This window comes from Chiloscyllium plagiosum, unplaced genomic scaffold (genome assembly GCF_037043375.1).
Source record: "Chiloscyllium plagiosum isolate Xiang-an unplaced genomic scaffold, Cpla_swu_hap1 HiC_scaffold_1, whole genome shotgun sequence".
NCBI lineage: Eukaryota > Metazoa > Chordata > Chondrichthyes > Orectolobiformes > Hemiscylliidae > Chiloscyllium > Chiloscyllium plagiosum.
Window position 1 is genome coordinate 73,595,332 of NW_028270139.1, and position 18,875 is coordinate 73,614,206.

An 18,875-nucleotide genomic window follows, 5' to 3' on the forward strand; every position below is an offset into this window, starting at 1 on the left:
AAGCACCATGGGGCACTGTCCCATATTAAAGGTGCCATATAAATGTAAGTTTCATTAATGTGGGATATTACAAAAGGATCAATGAATACCACACACTGAACTTGCTGCACATGCGTAATCCTGATGAAATTGGCAAGGAGATATTGCAACAAGCATACAGTACCTCTGTCACAGAATGAAGAAACAATTTTTTTTCACTTATTGTGCAATATGTAAAGGTGCCTTCTGGCGTTTTCCAAAAACACTGCTCTAAGAGACAGTGTTTTATTTTGAAAACAAACGGTTAGCTAAATTATAGTTGTTCAAGAGGCTCTCACATCCTCAGGTGCATAAATAGCAGAATCCATTCTCCTGTCAGTAAGATCTTTAAATCACTTTTAGTAATGGGGGACTTAAATGATATCAGTTAGTGCCTTCCAACTGACAGATTCAGTTTCAACAACTTTGGAACTTTAAAGCAAACAACTTGCTGTGAATCCACCACAACTGTCATCAAAAAATACTTATCATCTGGCAATAGATCACTGACCTGAAACAGTCTAGAGAACACATGAAAAGTATGGACTGCACAAGATCCATCTGTATCTGACAGCATTTGGTTGACGTGGCAACGCCAGGCTTCTTCCTCATCCTCATAAGCCACTGGTTGAAAAGCAGACAAGATTGCAGAAAGGAAAGGTGATGGTGGTGGTGAGGCTTGAATCTCAGGAAACTCTTCCTGGTCTCCTTCATCTTGACTGAAAATAGATACAAAGCAGATGCTCAAATCTATTCAGTTTATTAGACAGGTCATTGGGTGTCTAGAAAAACCAATCTCTTTGATTTTTTTTATAATCCTGCAATATGCTTTTGTGATCACACAGCAAAACAGTGATGTAATGTTTGATTATATTTTTCAATAGCTCAGTTTTGTAATTGACACATTTTCCCTCATTTATATTAAAAGCATGCAGAAGTATACAATTTTTCCTTTACAAATTGCAAAAAGGTTCATATTATTTAAGAGAACATTTTGCTAAAGTTACTACATCGAAATTCAGCACTTGCTGTCCTGATCCTTTGGTTGTTTCTTCAGAATATAAAGTGCACTGCGAGTTTAACTCAAGAAAGGCATACTTTATATTATTCTTGGCAGCTGGTAACTGGATTATCAAATTAAAAGGGGTAATCTATGTGAAACTTGACCTCCGACTGACATTTTAACACAGGTAAAAGGACAGAACTCATTTCATTATTCTGCACATGCCAGGTAGGTTATATTGAGGCAAGAAAGGAGTAGTCAGTGTTCTAGGTCTTCTCACTTGTTTGTTTGAAAGATAACAATGCTGTGATTCAGGGCAGCAAGGAGCTGTAAAAAGGATTGAGGAACGAATATATGCAGGATACATTGCTTAAACGATGACAGCAATGTTGCAGTTTGCAGAATAGTTGAAAAGGTGATTTTGGATTTTCTTTTGTAACTATTCCAATAGTACACAAAGAATTCCTGTAAAATCATTCTAATTTTACATATTATAAGTAATCATTTGAGATGTGAGAACCACCACTGTCATGACAGCATTCTCTGAAAGATAAACATTTTTTGTTGTTGCAGTAATATCACGGAAATCCTGAAAGACATAGTAGAAAGTGACAATAAAGCTGCAGGCTTAGACAATGTATTTTGACATCGACTCTTATTAGATGCAACTTTCCTCTATCAGAATAAAGTATTTATATATCAGTTCACAGAACCTTTTCCTTCATACAAAAATCAACACACTGATTAAATTATTTTTTTAAATTCAAATCCACCATTAGGAAGATTTTGTGAAAATTTAAAAGACATGAATAAATTTTTTAACCCAATGTGGTTTTCATTCCAGAAAAAGCAAGAAAATGTAGGAAATCTACCCATGATAAAAAAATTCAGAAATTTCCATAAAAAATACTCACTGTTCAAGTTTACTGAAAATTCTTACAAAACATGCAGAGTAAATATATCTGAGACTGTTCCTACTTAATGCAGGTAACATTTCTACAAATGCTAAACAGCACTTTGTTTCAAGTGCAGTCGAACAGCATCTGTGCCTTAGCTGGCAGATTAGCTGCATATAGACGCAGTTGAAAGCTGTATTGCACTATGTAAAATATTTTCTTCTGCAAAAGGCATAAGACCTTTTGCTGTCGTAGACAGTATTCTTAATTATCTTAAGTAGGGTCTACTTCAAGAGGTTGATGCATCAAAGGATGTCAATTTACAAGCTCAATCAATTTAATGGGTTTCACATTTGTGAAGTTCCTTCACATCTCTTGGCCATCTATCTTTTACTGTTAATTGATATATCAATCACTTATTTCCATTATACTCAGAATGAGTTGTTTCACTACACCTGCTCTATGTATGAAGGTCAATCAGTTGTTCATTATCTTTCACATTGTGTCTATGCAATGATGGGATTAAATATTTGGACAGAATAGAAACAATGAATGATCTTAGAACAAAGCAATAAAACTATCAGTTTCTATTGTTTCAGTTACTGCAGAGCTGAATAACTGCTGCATTGAGGAAGGGGCAGTTTTGTTTTGGTTTAAACTGGCTGGTTTTTCTATTGAATGTCACAACAAGGAGGGTTACATACGCTGGATGCCAAATTTCAAGATCTTTCATCAAACAGTTACAGAAATTTTATAATAAATCTTAGTGATACCAAAAGTGCAGGGCATCAAGGTTGAAAAGGAGGATGCTGAGACAAATCAAACAGCAGTGTTTAGGTTCAGGCAAGACAGGGCCTAAAAGTGTAGGAGGAAAGGAATGCTGAGGGAGAGAACTGGTTCCATAGTTTAAAGGTCTTTACAAAATATGCAGTGGAAGAGCAGCAGAGAGTTTGTTTTTTGCAGAGACATTACAGGAATTGTAAACATTTAGACTAGATTACTTACAGTATGGAAACAGGCCCTTCGGCCCAACAAGTCCACACCAACCCTCCGAACAGCAACCCACCCAAACCCTCCACCTAACACTATGGGTAATTCACGTAACCTGCACATTTTTTTTGGATTGTGGGAGGAAACCAGAGCACCTTGGGGGAAACCCACGCAGACACGGGGAGAATGTGCAAACTCCACACAGACAGTTGCCTGAAGTGGGAATTGAACCTGGGTTTCTGGCGCTGTGAGGCAGCAGTGCTAACCACTATGCCACCATGCCACCCTTGCAATTGCTACCTTTGCTATTAGTTTGACTATCCTTAGCTACATGTTATCTGGCACATCGTCCCTTTTTCTGAAAACCTATGGACTCCACAGGAGAGACAGGCCTTTTGTTCAAATGTTCAATAAAACTGATGAATTAGCAACAAGGAGAGTAAGTAACAGTCTATCAATAGTATTGTTTTCTATCCTGACCAATCAGGAGTGGAATGCATTCTGAATTTTGTTTTTGCAGTTTCTTATGAAAGATCAAGAAGTAACTCTAAAAACAGAAGATAAAAGGAAGCCCTTGATATCTTTGACAAAGTTTACAGTGAGACACTAACGTTTACTGCAATTCAGGACCACGTAGCTGTGGGGAAGACTTTCTTTACACACAAGTGATGATTACTTGGTAGCTGCTGCGTATGATCATGTTGGTTGTGGAGATGAAGAATAACTAAAAGGACCAATGTTGGAATATGGGAATGGAGCAAGATAATGGGTTTGTTTCCCTAGCCTTTCAAGCACTGGCATAGATCCAATGAGTCAAATGACTTCCTCTGTGCTATAATCAAGTGTATTCAAAAATATATTTTTGAGGTTGTAAATGTTCTCAATTTCACAGAGACCAAAGAGATGTTCATTGCATGCTTCTTCAACCAACTCATATTTCAAAATGTAAAGTATGGAAATATGTTGAACCCAAAAGACAAACGAATGGAACACATTTTCAGTATATGATGTCAACCATAGCTCATGCAGGAATACAACGGAGGGTAATATCAACCCAACCAGCAATGCCCTAGTGCCACGAGTGAACATTAAAAAAAAGTTTTTTAAAAATCTTTTGGGGTTTAGTCATGGTGGAAATAAGGTAAGTTGGCATCAGGAAGGGCAGAGGATAATTGATAGGGGGTTTCAGGAACGCAGTATCAGGAGTAAGCCATCTGACCAGTTTAGCATACTAGAACATTTTGAAATTAAAAACCTTTGCCCCTATGCAATCTTTATCTCTCTATGCACTTCCTCTAAAATGGTGCTATTGTATTCGAGTCTTCACGTTCACCTCTGTATTAAAACAACGTGCCTCCGACATCTCCTGTAAACCTTCCCCCCTTTTACCATTCAATTAGATCATCACCGATTATCAACCTCAGTGCAAGAAAACGATACTACCTCCATATTCTTTGATGCCATTAGTCTCCAGCAATCTGTCAACTTTTGTCTTGACATGTTTAATGCTCCAGCTTTCACAACTCTTTGGAATATACAATTCCAAATAGTTACCACCTGCTGAGTGAAGAAATCCCTCAATTCAGTCTTAAATGGCCGGCCCCTCATCCAGTGAATATGTCCATTAATTTTAGCTGAATAAGATACTTTTCCTACATCCACCCTGTCATGTTCTGTAAAAAATATTCAACAAGGTGACCCATCAATCTTGAAACTGTAGAACGCAGAGTCGAAAATGTGGGGCTGGAAAAGCACAGTAGCTCAGGCAGCATCCGAGGAGCAGGAGAGTCGACATTTCGGGTATAAGCCCTTCATCAGACAACTGAAGCATTCAAGTGAGCATTGTATGGTTTTTATTTTGAAGTAGACATTGAATGCGCAAACATATGAGAAAAGATAGGAGAATGGCACTAAGTCAAAAAACTCATTTGAAGAACTGGTGACCACAGTAGCCCGAATGCCACTTTTGTACTGTCACATTTCTGTAATTGTACATAAAGTTCTTCAGGGGAGATTGAACAGCCAGGGATTGTGGTCCACATCATACCAATATCTTGGTAAAAATCACACAACACCAGGCTATAGTCCAACAGGTTTAATTGGAAGCACACTAACTTTCGGAGCGACGCTCCTTCATCAGGTGGTAGTGGAGGGCTCAATCCTAACACACAGAATTTATAGCAAAAATTTACAGAGTGATGTAACTGAAATTATACATTGAAAAATTGATTGTCTGTTAAGTCTTTCATCTATTAGAATAGAGTGATAGTTTCACTTCTTTCATGTGTAAATCACAAAACCTTTTTTTTAAAAAGGTGCATTCTCGGGTTAGCTGTTAACAATGGTGATAGCTAGACAATATGTTGAAGGTGTTGGCCCCTTGTGTTCTCTGTCCATTCCATGATGTTTACATTGATTCTAATCTAAAAAGTGAGATAACGGAGTTTTACATAAATTCATGCAGTTTTTGAGCTCAGAGTTCTACATGAATGCATGCAGTTTTTGAGAAAAGTACAATGTAACCCAGCAAGTACAAATTCACCCCACAAAATATGTGTGTGCATGTGGGTTTTTGTCTGTGTTTGTGTGTGTCTGTCTGGGTTGGGGGTTGTGAGTGTCAGGAAGTGCATGTGTGTGTGCGCAGTGAGTGCAGAGTGTCTTACGTCTGTGAGGGGGTGCATGTGAGTGTGGGAGTGTGTGTGTGGGTCTGTGTGCGCGTCCGTGTGTATGTGTGTATAGGAGTGCCTGTGTGTGTGTGTGAGAGTTTGTGTGTGTAGGAGTATCTGTGTGTGTGTATAGTGCAATGGTGGTCACCTGTAATGTGACATGAACCCAAGGTCCCGGTTGAGGCCCTCCCTATGGGCACTGAACTTAGCTATCAGCCTCTGCTCGGCCACTTTTCTCTGCTGCCTGTCCCGAAGTCCGCCTTGGAGGATGGTCATCCGAAGCTCCGAGGCTGAATGTCCTGGACCACTGAAGTGTTCCCCAATTGTGAGGGAACCCTCCTGTCTGCTCATTGTTGTGCGGTGCCCAATGGGATATGTTGGTTTAGGTTCTTTAATATGTAAATCCCAGAATTACATTCTCAAGGTGTCATCAGCTTATTTTATAATATGTGTCATCTCAGCTCAGACAATGCATTAAACGTGTGAAGAGGAGAAAGTGAGGTCTGCAGACGCTGGAGATCAAAGCTGAAACTTTATTGCTGGAACAGCACAGCAGGTCAGGCAGCATCTAGGGAACAGAAGATTTGACGTTTCGGGCACATGCCCTTCTTCAGGAATGAGCAGAGAGTGTTCAGCAGGAGAAGATAAAAGGTAGGGAGGAGGGACTTGGAGGAGGGGCGTTGGAAATGTGATAGGTGGAAAGAGGTCAAGGTGAGGGTGATAGGTCGGAGTAGGGTGGAGGCGGAGAGGTCAAGAAGACGACTGCAGGTCAGGAAGGCGGTGCCGGGCTGGAGGGATTCGGCTGAGACAAGATGGGGGGAGGGGGGATGAAGAAACTGGTGAAGTCCAAGTTCATCCCCTGTGGTTGGAGGGTTCCCAGTCGGAAGATAAGACGCTCCTCCTCCGACCGTCGCGTTGTTGTGGTTTGGCGGTGGATGAGTCCAATGACCTGCATATCCTCGGTGGAGTGGGAGGGGGAGTTGAAATGCTGTGCTACAGGGTGATTGGGTTGGTTCGTCCGGGTGGCCCAGAGGTGCTCTCTGAATCGCTCCGCAAGTAGGCGGCCTGTCTCCCCAATATAGAGGAGGCCACACCGGCTGCAGCGGATGCAGTAGATAATGTGGGTGGAGGTGCAGGTGAATCTGTGGCGGATATGGAAGTTTCCTTTGGGGCCTTGGAGAGAAGTGAGGGGGGAGGTGTGGGCGCAAGTGTTGCACCTCCTGCGGTTGCAAGGGAAGGTGCCGGGAGTGGAGGTTGGGTTGGTGGGGAGTATGGATCTTGGTGGGGAGCAACACTTGCGCCCACACCTCCCCCCTCACTTCTCTCCAAGGCCCCAAAGGAAACTTCCATATCCGCCACAGATTCACCTGCACCTCCACCCACATTATCTACTGCATCCGCTGCAGCCGGTGTGGCCTCCTCTATATTGGGGAGACAGGCTGCCTACTTGCGGAGCGATTCAGAGAGCACCTCTGGGCCACCCGGACGAACCAACCCAATCACCCTGTAGCACAGCATTTCAACTCCCCCTCCCACTCCACCGAGGATATGCAGGTCATTGGACTCATCCACCGCCAAACCACAACAACGCGACGGTCGGAGGAGGAGGAGCGTCTTATCTTCCGACTGGGAACCCTCCAACCACAGGGGATGAACTTGGACTTCACCAGTTTCTTCATCCCCCCTCCCCCCATCTTGTCTCAGCCGAATCCCTCCAGCCCGGCACCGCCTTCCTGACCTGCAGTCTTCTTCTTGACCTCTCCGCCTCCACCCTACTCCGACCTATCACCCTCACCTTGACCTCTTTCCACCTATCACATTTCCAACGCCCCTCCTCCAAGTCCCTCCTCCCTACCTTTTATCTTCTCCTGCTGAACACTCTCTGCTCATTCCTGAAGAAGGGCATGTGCCCGAAACGTCGAATCTTCTGTTCCCTAGATGCTGCCTGACCTGCTGTGCTGTTCCAGCAATAAAGTTTCAGCATTAAACGTGTGAAGGTAAAGTCTGTACCAATGTTGAGTCAATGCTGTCTCTAAGGTGACGCTAACAGAATCTTTCAGGATTTATACAGTTTTTTGAGCAAAATAAAATGTAATTCTGCAAATACAAATTCACCCATAAACTTAGATGTATGCACGTGCGGAAGAGACAGAGTGTGCAAGTGTGTGTGTGTGTGTGTGTGTGTGTGTGTGTGTGTGTGTGGTTTATCCCAAAATCCTCCTTGGATGATGGTCACCTGGTGGTCTGAGGCTGAATGTCCTGGAATGATGAAGTGTTTCCCAACTGGGAGGGAACAGTCCTGTCTGGTGATGTGTGGTCCATTCATCCATTGTCGTAGCGTCTGTTCAGGCAACGTTGGCCGAGTCACATGAGTACCTATCGTGTATGTGGAGGAAAGTGTCTCCACATGTAATGGTGATACCCAGTGTCCACACTGGACACCTCCCACCATATGCGCGGCAGGTACTCATGTGACTCGGGCAACGTTGCCTATCCCATATGCTGCAGGCAGGGATGCCGTGAGGCTTGGTACATTGACAGCCGATGAATGGACACCGCGCAATAATCGGTGACAGGACTGTTCTCTCCCAGTCGGAGAACACTTCAGCGTTCCAGGACATTTGGCCTCGGACCTCCGGGTGACCAGCCTCCAAGGTGGATTTCGGGACAAGCAACAACGCAAAGTGGCCGAGTAGAGGCTGATAGCCAAGTTGGATACCCATGGGAAAGGCCCCAACCGGGACTTTGGGTTCATGTCACACTACAGATCACCCCACTGCACAATACTCACACACATTCCTACATACTCGCACACTCATGCAAACTCTCACATGCACCCCCCCCCCCCCCGCACACGGTCTCACAGGCTTATAGCCCATCACAATCATACACATACTTGACCAAGCTTACACACTCTCATACACACACACTTTCACATGCACCCACACGCACACACACTGTCTCTCCTGCACGCACATACATCTAAGTTTATGGGTGAATTTGTATTTGCAGAATTACATCTTATTTTGCTCAAAAACTGCATAAATCCATGTAAGATTCTGTAAGCCCCACTTTAGAAACAGAATTGACTCAACATTGGTATAGACTTTACCTTCACACACTTCATGCATTGTTTGAGCTGAGGTGACACCTATTATTAGATAAGCTGAAGCCAGTTTGAGAATGTAATTCTGGGGATTTACATATTAAACAACCTAAACCACCTTATCCATTCTAAAAGACAAAAGACTTAATCTGAATTTGTCTAATAACTATAACCTGGTGTTGTGTGATTTTAACTCAGGTTGTTTAATATATCATTACAACTCCATGACACTGTAAACCTTTTGCTATAAATTCTGTGTCATATGGTCATGTTCAACAACCACCTGATGAAGAATCAGTGCCTCGAAAACTACTGATTCCAATAAACCTGTTGGTCTATAACCTGGTGTTGTGTGACTTTTAACTAATTCCATTTATCAGTGTGGCTTCCAATGAATCTGAATTCTATTTTGGGTTCCCTTCCAATACAGTTCAAACCTTCCCCAAAAACACTAAAACAATTTCCTGTGAGGATGTTACTACTAATATACAGCTAGTTCATCTTGTAATATGTCCCAGCTTGCACAAGTGCAGTCTTAGTGAGTCAGGAATCTGATGGCCATCCCTGTACACCAGCTCTGTCAACTCTCTTATTCACCATGATGAGAGACTGTAAACAATTGTTAAATTACTTTTTTAGAGATCCTGCTTTTCAATTTCCTTCCCAGCATCCTGAAATCTGCTTTCAGGTCTCATCTGCATCCGACCAAGATATTGGCACTGATGTGGACCACAATCTCTGGCTATTCAATCTCCCCTGAAGAACTTTATGTACAATTACAGAAATGTGACACTACAGAGGTGGCATTCGGACTACTGTGGTCACCAGCTCTTCAAATGAGCTTCATGATTTAGTGCCATTCTCCGAACTTTTCTCCTCCATATGCTTGCACATTCAACGTCTACTTAAAAAAAAAACATTGCTCTCTTGAATGCTTCAATGGTCTCTGGCTCACCACACTTTCACGCAATGCATTTCAGTTGTGAAATTGTACAAAAATGTTTTATTTCACATTTGGTTCCTTTACAAATCTTTACTCTGTGCCTTTGTTCTCGACTATTTTATGAGCAGGAACAGTTTCTTCTTGTCTGTTCTATTCAGCTGTCTCATGATTTTGAAAGTTTCTATTCAATCTCCTTTCAGCTTTTTTCTCAGGAGATCCTTTATCAATAAGGACAAAATTCCTAACACTAATCTTAGTGGAATTCCACTAACTCCAGCCTGAAAAATATCCTTGGCCGTCAACATTCCATTTAATTTTTCTTCATTCCTGTGCGCTGGTCAAGATCCGTGCAGTGCACTGCACTGGCTACAGAAGTAGGAAGCGCAAGTCATGCAATAGTCTGACTATCAAGCTGGTTTCCCAGCTGCTGCACAAGTTAAAGAGAATACTGCTGACCATTACTCACTGTTTCTTATCACTCAGATAAATTTGTATCCATGTTTCTGCCATTCTTTTTATTGCATGAGCAATAATTTTCCTCAAAAGTCGGTGAGTGATACCGTATTGTAAAACTTCTGGAAATCTATGTACGCATCAACAGTGTTCCCATCATTAAGCCTGTTACCTCTTCAAAGAATCCAAGCAAATTAGCTAAATAAGACTTAGAAATCCATCCCGATTCTTCCTAATTAACTTATCCTTTTCCCATGATTACGAATTCTATCTTAAATAACTGTTGAGAAGTTTCCACTCATTATAGTTAAACTGACTGCTCTGCAGTCAATACCAGAATTTTTTCTCAACAAAGCTGTGATGTTTGCAATTCTCCAGTGGCACCTGCCCTGAGTCCAGAGAAGACTAAAAGATTATGGCCAGTTTCCTTGCTCTTTCCATTCTCACTTCCTTTAATACCTTTAAATGCAACTCATCCCAGTCCTTGTCAAGTTCAAAGATGGAAATGTGTTGCTGGAAAAGCGCAGCAGGTCAGGCAGCATCCAGGGAACAGTAGAATCGACGTTTCGGGCATTAGCCCTTCTTCAAGTTCAAGACTACTTAGTCATCAATTTTGAACCCTTGTAGTGACAAAGCTTCCTCCTTGGCCATCACAGCCTGGATAGGATTTACTTCCTTTGTAAAGTTATGTGTAAAGTATCCATTTAAAACCTCAGACTTGCCACTTGTCTTTGTGCATAAATCCTTATCGTTGGTCCCTAATTAGCCTTATTCTTTCTTTACCACTGTTTTCCTGTTGATATGCCAACTGAAGATTTTGGGTTACCCCTTCATATCATAATTTTTCATAATTCCTGTTTACTTTTCCAGCTAGCCTCTGAAGCTTCAGCATTCCTCTTGGTTCTCAATTGTATTTTCTCCACGGCACTCATCATTAGCTACTTTTGCTTCTTTCCCATCATTCCTATCTCCTTTGTCATACAGAGATCTCTGGATTTTGCTTATTCTACTTTTCCTTTTTGAGGATACACTCCTTGACTATACCCAAACCATCTACTCTTTGAAGGTATCCCCACTGCTCAATTTGTTTTTCCAGCCAACCTTTCACTCAAGTCCAACTGCTCAACTCCATTCTAGCCCCACTCAAGTTGACTCTCTGCCAACGGATTTTTTTGTATTCGGAACCGATGACTATTATGCTCCACCATCAACCTAAACTATCAGTGTCCTGAATGTACCCCCACTGACACCTGATCTACTTGGCTCATCTCATTTCCAAGAACCAGGGCCTTCAGTATATCATTCCTGATGATTTCATGCATACTGCTGCAGAACATTCTCCTACATACAATTTAGGAACTAGAGCCTCTTGCAGCCATTTCCAGTACTGAAGTGCCAGTTTAAACTTGAATAATTCATACCCTCATTATAACAACTCTATACTGTTAGCATTTCTCTAAGTTCTGTGCAGATTTGTTCTTTCACAACTTTTCCATTAGTTAGTGGTTTCCTGACAATACAAAGCAATGTAGTTACACTAGGAGACAGTCAAGAGTGTGGTGCTGGAAAAGCACAGCCAGTCAAGGATCATCTGAGCAGGAAAATTGATGTTTCGGGCGTAAGTCCTTTACCAGGAATGTAGCTACACTGTTTTTATTCCTTACCTCTAACTAACTTAATTCTCTTTTTGAACGCTGAGACTTCCTCTTTCTCCAGCAATGCTCTCCTTCACCAATACTTCCAACTCGCTTCCTTTCTCTACTTTTCTAAGCACCTTACACCCAGGAATATTTCATCCTCAACTCACCCTTCCATGAGCCAGGTCTTTGTTATTGCTAGAACATCATATTTCCACATAACAGTCCAATTTAACTTCCCAATTTATTTACTATGTTGCTGCACTCACATTCTTGCTCAGTAATCACAATTTAAATTTAATTCGTTCTTACATTGGTTTCATCTTCTAATTATTCTCTATGCTAATGCTATTTGTTTCTCCAAGTAGTCTGGTATTTTTTAAAACCATTCTTCTGTTCTCACAGCTTTAGTTTAAATTCCTCTAACAACACTAGCAAAACACTCTGCAAGAACCACAAACTTACTCTTACTAATTCACCTAACCTGCACATCTCTGGACACTGCGGAGCAATTCAGCATGCCCAAATCGGCTTAGCCTACATGTCTTTGGACTGTGGCATGAACTGGAGCATCCACATAGACACAGGGAGAATGTGCAAATGTCACACAGACAGTTACCCAAGATTGGAATTGAATCAAATTCTCTGGTGCTGTGAGACAGCAGTGCTAACCACTGAACTGCCATGCTGGCAAAAATCTACAATAAAATCATCAGTGTTCATCATTTTTACTGATTGGAACTCTCAGCATTCTCGGGTCCTGTACGTATAAAGTTAGACACAAATTTTGAAGTTGCTGTCAAGCAGTAAGCTTCTCAACCAAGCATGTATGCCTTATGCATGTAATCAACAGATTCCATGAACTGATATTAATTTCAACTTTTGATCATGTTGTAAAGATAAATCCCTATGTTATATTTTGTTGAATAAGATGCAACTGAACTTTTAGATGACAAATTAAGTCATAATTAATGCTGAACCACCTTCTGACTCCAAAAGACTAATTTTAGATGTTCTACATGTCATTCATTCAATATTTGCAGTTTCATTATTTTTAAAGTGATCTTCAGTTTAATCACATATGTATATGCTGGTTTACTGTCTGTGAGAATTTTTCAACCTGATTGGCATAGATTTCTTATTGATGACATCAGATTCAAAATTAAAATGCAATGAGCAAAATTAACACTTAAGAGCCCATTAAAATTTTTGTGGTTACCTTTCTCTGTGATAACTGCAAAATCGGGGTTTGTAAGGATGTGGCTGTTATTCTTTCAATTTAAGGCAGCATAAAACATTCCAGCAGAAAGTAGTGCAACAGGTGGGAAAAAGTAACTATAGCTGGCATGCTCTATCTTGTCTTTGCTGGTTAATATAGAATCAACTACCTTGAATGCCCTGACAGATCTGCCTCCTCTTCTTCACATCTTTCATCAAGCTCTTTGAGAGCAAGGGTTACATCCTCATCACAGATGGACTCTGGGTAACTCCCAGGAATAAAAGACTCTTCAAACTTCTGGGAATCTTGGTTGGTATCTGAACCAGTATCTTCACCAACAGTGATAATCAGTTCATCCTTCATAACTGCACTGGCATCCTGCAATCAAATGAAGAACTAGAAATATAATGCAAGACACGATGTGTTACCGAGGCTTTCATATTTGCATATATCACTTCAGCATGAAATATCTTAACATTTTAACACTAGCAATTGGACTTTTGCTATGACTTAGAAATCATGTAATTTCACACTTTCACGGAAAAGCAGTAGTAAAATTTGCCATCAAAATGTTGTCTTCATAATTGCCCCATGATTTTAGAAATGTAAATAAGTTCCAGCTGATAGCAACTAACACAAATCACACGTGGCCACTGAATTGGCCTTTTTACAATTTGACCACAAAAGAATTGAAGATTCATTCAACCAGATGTGGGAGCTTGGCAATGTTCATAATCCCCACTAAACAGGTTAAATGGCATGCTGCAATAGAGATGTACTGACTAAAGGAGGGCTGTGTCTCCAACAAAAAAGCGACAAAGATTGAAAGGACAGTCATCTGAAGAAAACCCTTGTGTACCTTCTTGATTCTGTGATATTAGAGAGAACTGATCATCTCTCAATGACAGAGCATGCATCATCCACAATTAAAACAAATGCTTTCTTTAAAGCTCTATAACAATTCAAAAGTTTTACAAACAAGTGCATAGTCTTTTATAAAGTTATTTCTTTAATATTGTTTATTTTATATGTAGCGTACACTTGTAATGTAATGAAGATTCATAAAATGTTCTTGGGGTTTGGATGCCAGCCTTTATTACCCATCCCGAGTTGCTCTCAAGACAGTGATGGTGAGTGGCCTTCTTGAGAGACTGCAGTCCATTTGGTGAAGGTAACTCTATCGTGCTGTTGGGCTATAAAGTGGGTATAGGTGTATGCATGGAATATTATCTTTTCAGTTAAGGCTTATTTTAGAAGGATGAAGGGTCATGTTGAGTTCAAAGCAGCATTTACAGAAAGTTGTGATTCCAACTGAATGACCAGTAAACCAGCTGGGGAGTTAATTTATTAGGTCTGAGTTGATTTGAGTTTTACAACCATGAGAGAGAGGAGCCAAAAGCAGGCTAATGCAGGGAGAAAGAGGCCCATAGCAGCAAAGATGCTACTATCAATTGTCTGCACTCATTTGCTGCTTTGATGAAAGGTTCTGAGATACTTGGAAGCCAAGCTCCAGAAGCAGAAAGCTCTGGAGATATCAGAAAGAAAGACATTGTGTAAGGTTGTTGAGTTCAGGGAATTTATGTTAAGTACTAGTGAGCGAATTAGCAGTTTCTTTTAAGCATTTTGGGAAGAGACATAAACTGAAGAAAACAGCATCTAGTGCATGTGCAGCAATCTGCTGAAAGAAAACTAATTAAAAGTCTTGCAAGTTAAGCAAGAGCTTTAGTGTTGGCTTTCTCACCTGACTCTTCATTGAGATTTAAATGTCGGTAAGAGACTTTGTGGTAAAAGGGTTAAATCTTCAAAGTTTGGGAGAAGATTTGTAGCTCGGATGCTTGTTGTTGTGGTTCTATTCGCCGAGCTGGGAATTTGTGTTGCAGACCTTTCGTCCCCTGTCTAGGTGACATCCTCAGTGCTTGGGAGCCTCCTGTGAAGCGCTTCTGTGATGTTTCCTCCGGCATTTATAGTGATTTGTATCTGCCGCTTCCGGTTGTCAGTTCCAGCCGTCCGCTGCAGTGGCCGGTATATTGGGTTCAGGTCGATGTGCTTGTTGACTGAATCAGTGGATGAGTGCCATGCCTCGAGGAATTCCCTGGGTGTTCTCTGTTTGGCTTGTCCTATAATAGTAGTGTTGTCCCAGTCGAACTCATGTTGCTTGTCAACTGAGTGTGTGGCTACTAAGGATAGCTGGACATGTCGTTTCGTGGCTAGTTGGTGTTCATGGATGCGGATCGTTAGCTGTCTTCCTGTTTGTCCTATGTTGTGTTTTGTGCAGTCCTTGCATGGGACTTTGTTCACTACATTGGTTTTGCTCATGCTGGGTATCGGGTCCTTCGTCCTGGTGAGTTGTTGTCTGAGAGTGGCTGTTGGTTTGTGTGCTGTTATGAGTCCTAGTGATCGCAGTAGTCTGGCTGTCAGTTCAGAAATGTTTTTAATGTATGGTAGTGTGGCTCGTCCTTTGGGTTGTGGCATGTCCTCGTTCCGTTGTCTTTGCCTTAGGCATCTGTTGATGAAATTGCGGGGGTATCCATTTTTGGTGAATACATCGTATAGTGTTCTTCTTCCTCTTTTTGCAGTTCTGGTGTACTGCAATGTGTTGTGGCCCTTTTGAACAGTGTTTTGATGCAACTTTTTTTGCATCAAGACACTGTTCAAAAGGGCCACAACAAGAGGAAGAAGAACACTATACAATGTATTTGCCAAAAATGGATACCCCGCAATTTCATCAACAGATGCCAAAGGCAAAGACAACAGAACGAGGACATGCCACAACCCAAAGGACGAGCCACACTACCATACATCAAAAACATTTCTGAACTGACAGCCAGACTACTGCGATCACTAGGACTCATAACAGCACACAAACCAACAGCCACTCTCAGACAACAACTCACCAGGACGAAGGACCCGATACCCAGCATGAGCAAAACCAATGTAGTGTACAAAGTCCCATGCAAGGACTGCACAAAACACAACACAGGACAAACAGGAAGACAGCTAACGATCCGCACCCATGAACACCAACTAACCACGAAACGACATGACTAGCTATCTTTAGTAGCCACACACTCAGATGACAAGCAACATGAGTTCGACTGGGACAACACTACTATTATAGGACAAGCCAAACAGAGAACAGCCAGGGAATTCCTAGAGGCATGGCACTCATCCACTGATTCAGTCAACAAGCACATCGACCTGGACCCAATATAACGGCCACTGCAGCGGACAGCTGGAACTGACAACCGGAAGCGGCAGATACAAATCACTATAAATGCTGGAGGAAACATCACAGAAGTGCTTCACAGGAGGCTCCCAAGCACTGAGGATGTCACCTAGACAGGGGACGAAACGTCTGCAACACAAATTCCCAGCTCAGCGAACAGACCCACAACAGGGTTAAATCATTCTTGCTGGTGTATATAATGAAAACATCAGTTATAGAATTTACAAAATTGTGTAAAATAGTTGATAAAGCTCAACAGTCAATAAGGTTTTGATTAATCATAAGGGTAAAGACAGTAATCAGAAATACAGTTGGCATTTTTCTGTGTGATTTTCTTTATAATTTCTCCCTACTCAAGCTTGTACATGGTTTACTCCAGCTACTTCTTTGTGGGCTCCTGAAATCCAGAAACCAAACTGACCTATTGGGGATTTACTGCAGCCTCACTGAGTAACTGACTATTGCTGCTGGAAACCAAATATAAAATTAAGATTGAATTAGAATTCTACCTTTCGTGGGTTAGGAAGAGAGGGGTAGATTGGATGTTCTGGATTTGTTACCATCATAAAGTGCATTAATGAAATGAAAATAGGCAGGAGGCCAAAGGTTCACCTGCTACACACAAGATGCATCATAATACCAAACTCAAAAGAGGTCTGTTTATTTCTTATCGGTAAAGATTTGTGGAGGAAAGTGAAGCTAAGAATAACAAGAGTGCAAGGCAGATCAAGTAACACTTGCAAAGGCACTTTCTCACTGATGTTCAGTTTGGTTTTCACTATAGTGACTCAGCTCTTGACCTGATCACAGCCTTGGTCCAAGCAAGGACAAAATTATCTGAACGCCAGAAGTGAAGTAAGAATGAAGTGAAAGTAACATCAAGGAGTCCAAGCAAAATCGGAAGCAATGAGAATCAGAGGAAAAATTTTTGTTGAGTTGGAGTTATACCTAGCATAAAGGAATATTGTCAATCAGCCCAATCCCAGGACACCTCTGCAGCAATTCCTCAGTCCAACCATCTTAAGCTGCTCCACCAACTGCCTCCCCTCTGTCATAAGGTCAGACGTTCACTGATGAGAACACAATGTTCAGCACCATTCACAACTTCTCAGATATTGAAGCAGTCCATCTTCAAATGCAGCAAGACCTGGACAATATACAGGCTTGGGCTAATTAGTAATGAGTAACATTTGCACCACACAAATGTTACATAATGACTAACAGTAGCTCTTGACCTTCAATAGCATAAACATCCTGGGTTTATCATTCACCAGAAAGTGAATTGGACTAGTCATATACATACTGTGGCTAAAGGAGCAGTTGAGGGGATAGGAATCTTGCAACAAGTAACACAATGCTAACTCCCCAAAGACAAGGCACAAATCAGGAGTGTGATGAAATACTCCCCAGTTGACTGGACTAGTTCAGCTCCAACAACACTCAAGAAGCTTGACGCCACAACAAAGCAATCCGCTTGATTGGTATTCAATCCACCATCTTTAACATTCACTTCAAATACCACTCATGCAGATGGTAGTACTGTGTACCATCTACAAGATGCACTGTAGCAACTCAGCAAGGCTCCTTAGAAGCGTCTTCCAAACACACAAACTTAACCACCTGGGTATTTCATGGAAGCAGATGCATGGCAATGCCACAATGTGCAAGTTCTTCTCCAAGTCACATGCCATGAAGGCTTGAAATATAATGCTGTTCCCTTTATTGTTGCTGGGTCAAACCTAGGAGTTTCCAAACTGTGCTCTGGGTATTCCTCCACTTTAAGGACTGCAGCAGTTGAAAAAGCCATCTCACCACAACTCACCACCACTTTCTCCAAGAAAGTGAGACTGGCAATAAAGGCTAGGCTAGCCAGTGAACTAATAAAAAGTTTGAGTCAAGATTAGAGTGGTGTTGGAAAAGCACAGCAGGTCAGGCAGCAGCTGACGAGCAGGAAAATCGACGTTTGGGGCAAAAGCCCTTCATCAGGAATGAGGCTGGGAACCTCGGGGGTGGAGAGATAAACGGGAGGGGGGTGGGGCTGGGGAGAAGGTAGCTGAGATTGCAATAGGTGGATGGAGGTGGAGGGAAAGGTGATAGGTCAGAGAGGAGGGTGGAGCGGATATGTGGGAAGGAAGATTGACAGGTGAACAGGTCATGAGGAAGGTGCTGAGCTGGCAAGTTAGAACTGGGATAAGGGGAAATGAGGACTGGTGAAGTCCACATTGATGCCCTGGGGTTGAAGTGTTCCAAGGAGGAAGATGAGGCGTTCTTCCTCCAGGCATCAGGGTGATAAGGGAGTGACGATGGAGGAGGCCCATGGCCTGCAGAGTGGGAGGGGGAGTTGAAATGTTCAGCCACAGGGCAGTGGGGTTGATTGGAGTGGGTATCCTGGAGATGTTCTCTGAAGCGCTCTGCGAGAAGGCATCCAGTATCCCCAATGTAGAGGAGACGGCATTGGGAGCAACGGGTATAATAAATGACATGTGGAAATGCAGGTGAAACTTTCATGGACGTGGAAGGTTCCTTTGGGCCCTTGGACAGAGATGAGGGGGGGGGGAAGTTGTGGACGCAGGTTTTGCAATTCCTGCGGTGGCAGGGGAAGGTGCCAGGAGGGGACAGTTGGTTGCTAGGGGGCATGGACCTGACTAGGTAGTTGCAGAGGGAACTGTCTTTGTGGAAAGTGGATAGGGGTGAGGAGGGAAATATATCCCTGTGGGA

General features: G+C 42.1%; 1 protein-coding gene across 10 annotated transcripts in view; it reads right to left on the reverse strand.

The window, feature by feature from the left end:
• fryl (furry homolog, like) overlaps positions 1-18,875 on the reverse strand; it is a 477,034-nt gene that overhangs the window by 51,375 nt on the left and 406,784 nt on the right. For all 10 annotated transcript variants that reach the window (XM_087987974.1, XM_087987980.1, XM_087987968.1 and 7 more), the window contains 2 exons: positions 13,101-13,309; positions 530-737 (listed from right to left, as the gene is read on the reverse strand). In XM_087987974.1, coding sequence (XP_087844100.1) covers positions 530-737; positions 13,101-13,309 — 417 coding nt within the window. The remainder of the gene's footprint in view (positions 1-529; positions 738-13,100; positions 13,310-18,875) is intronic.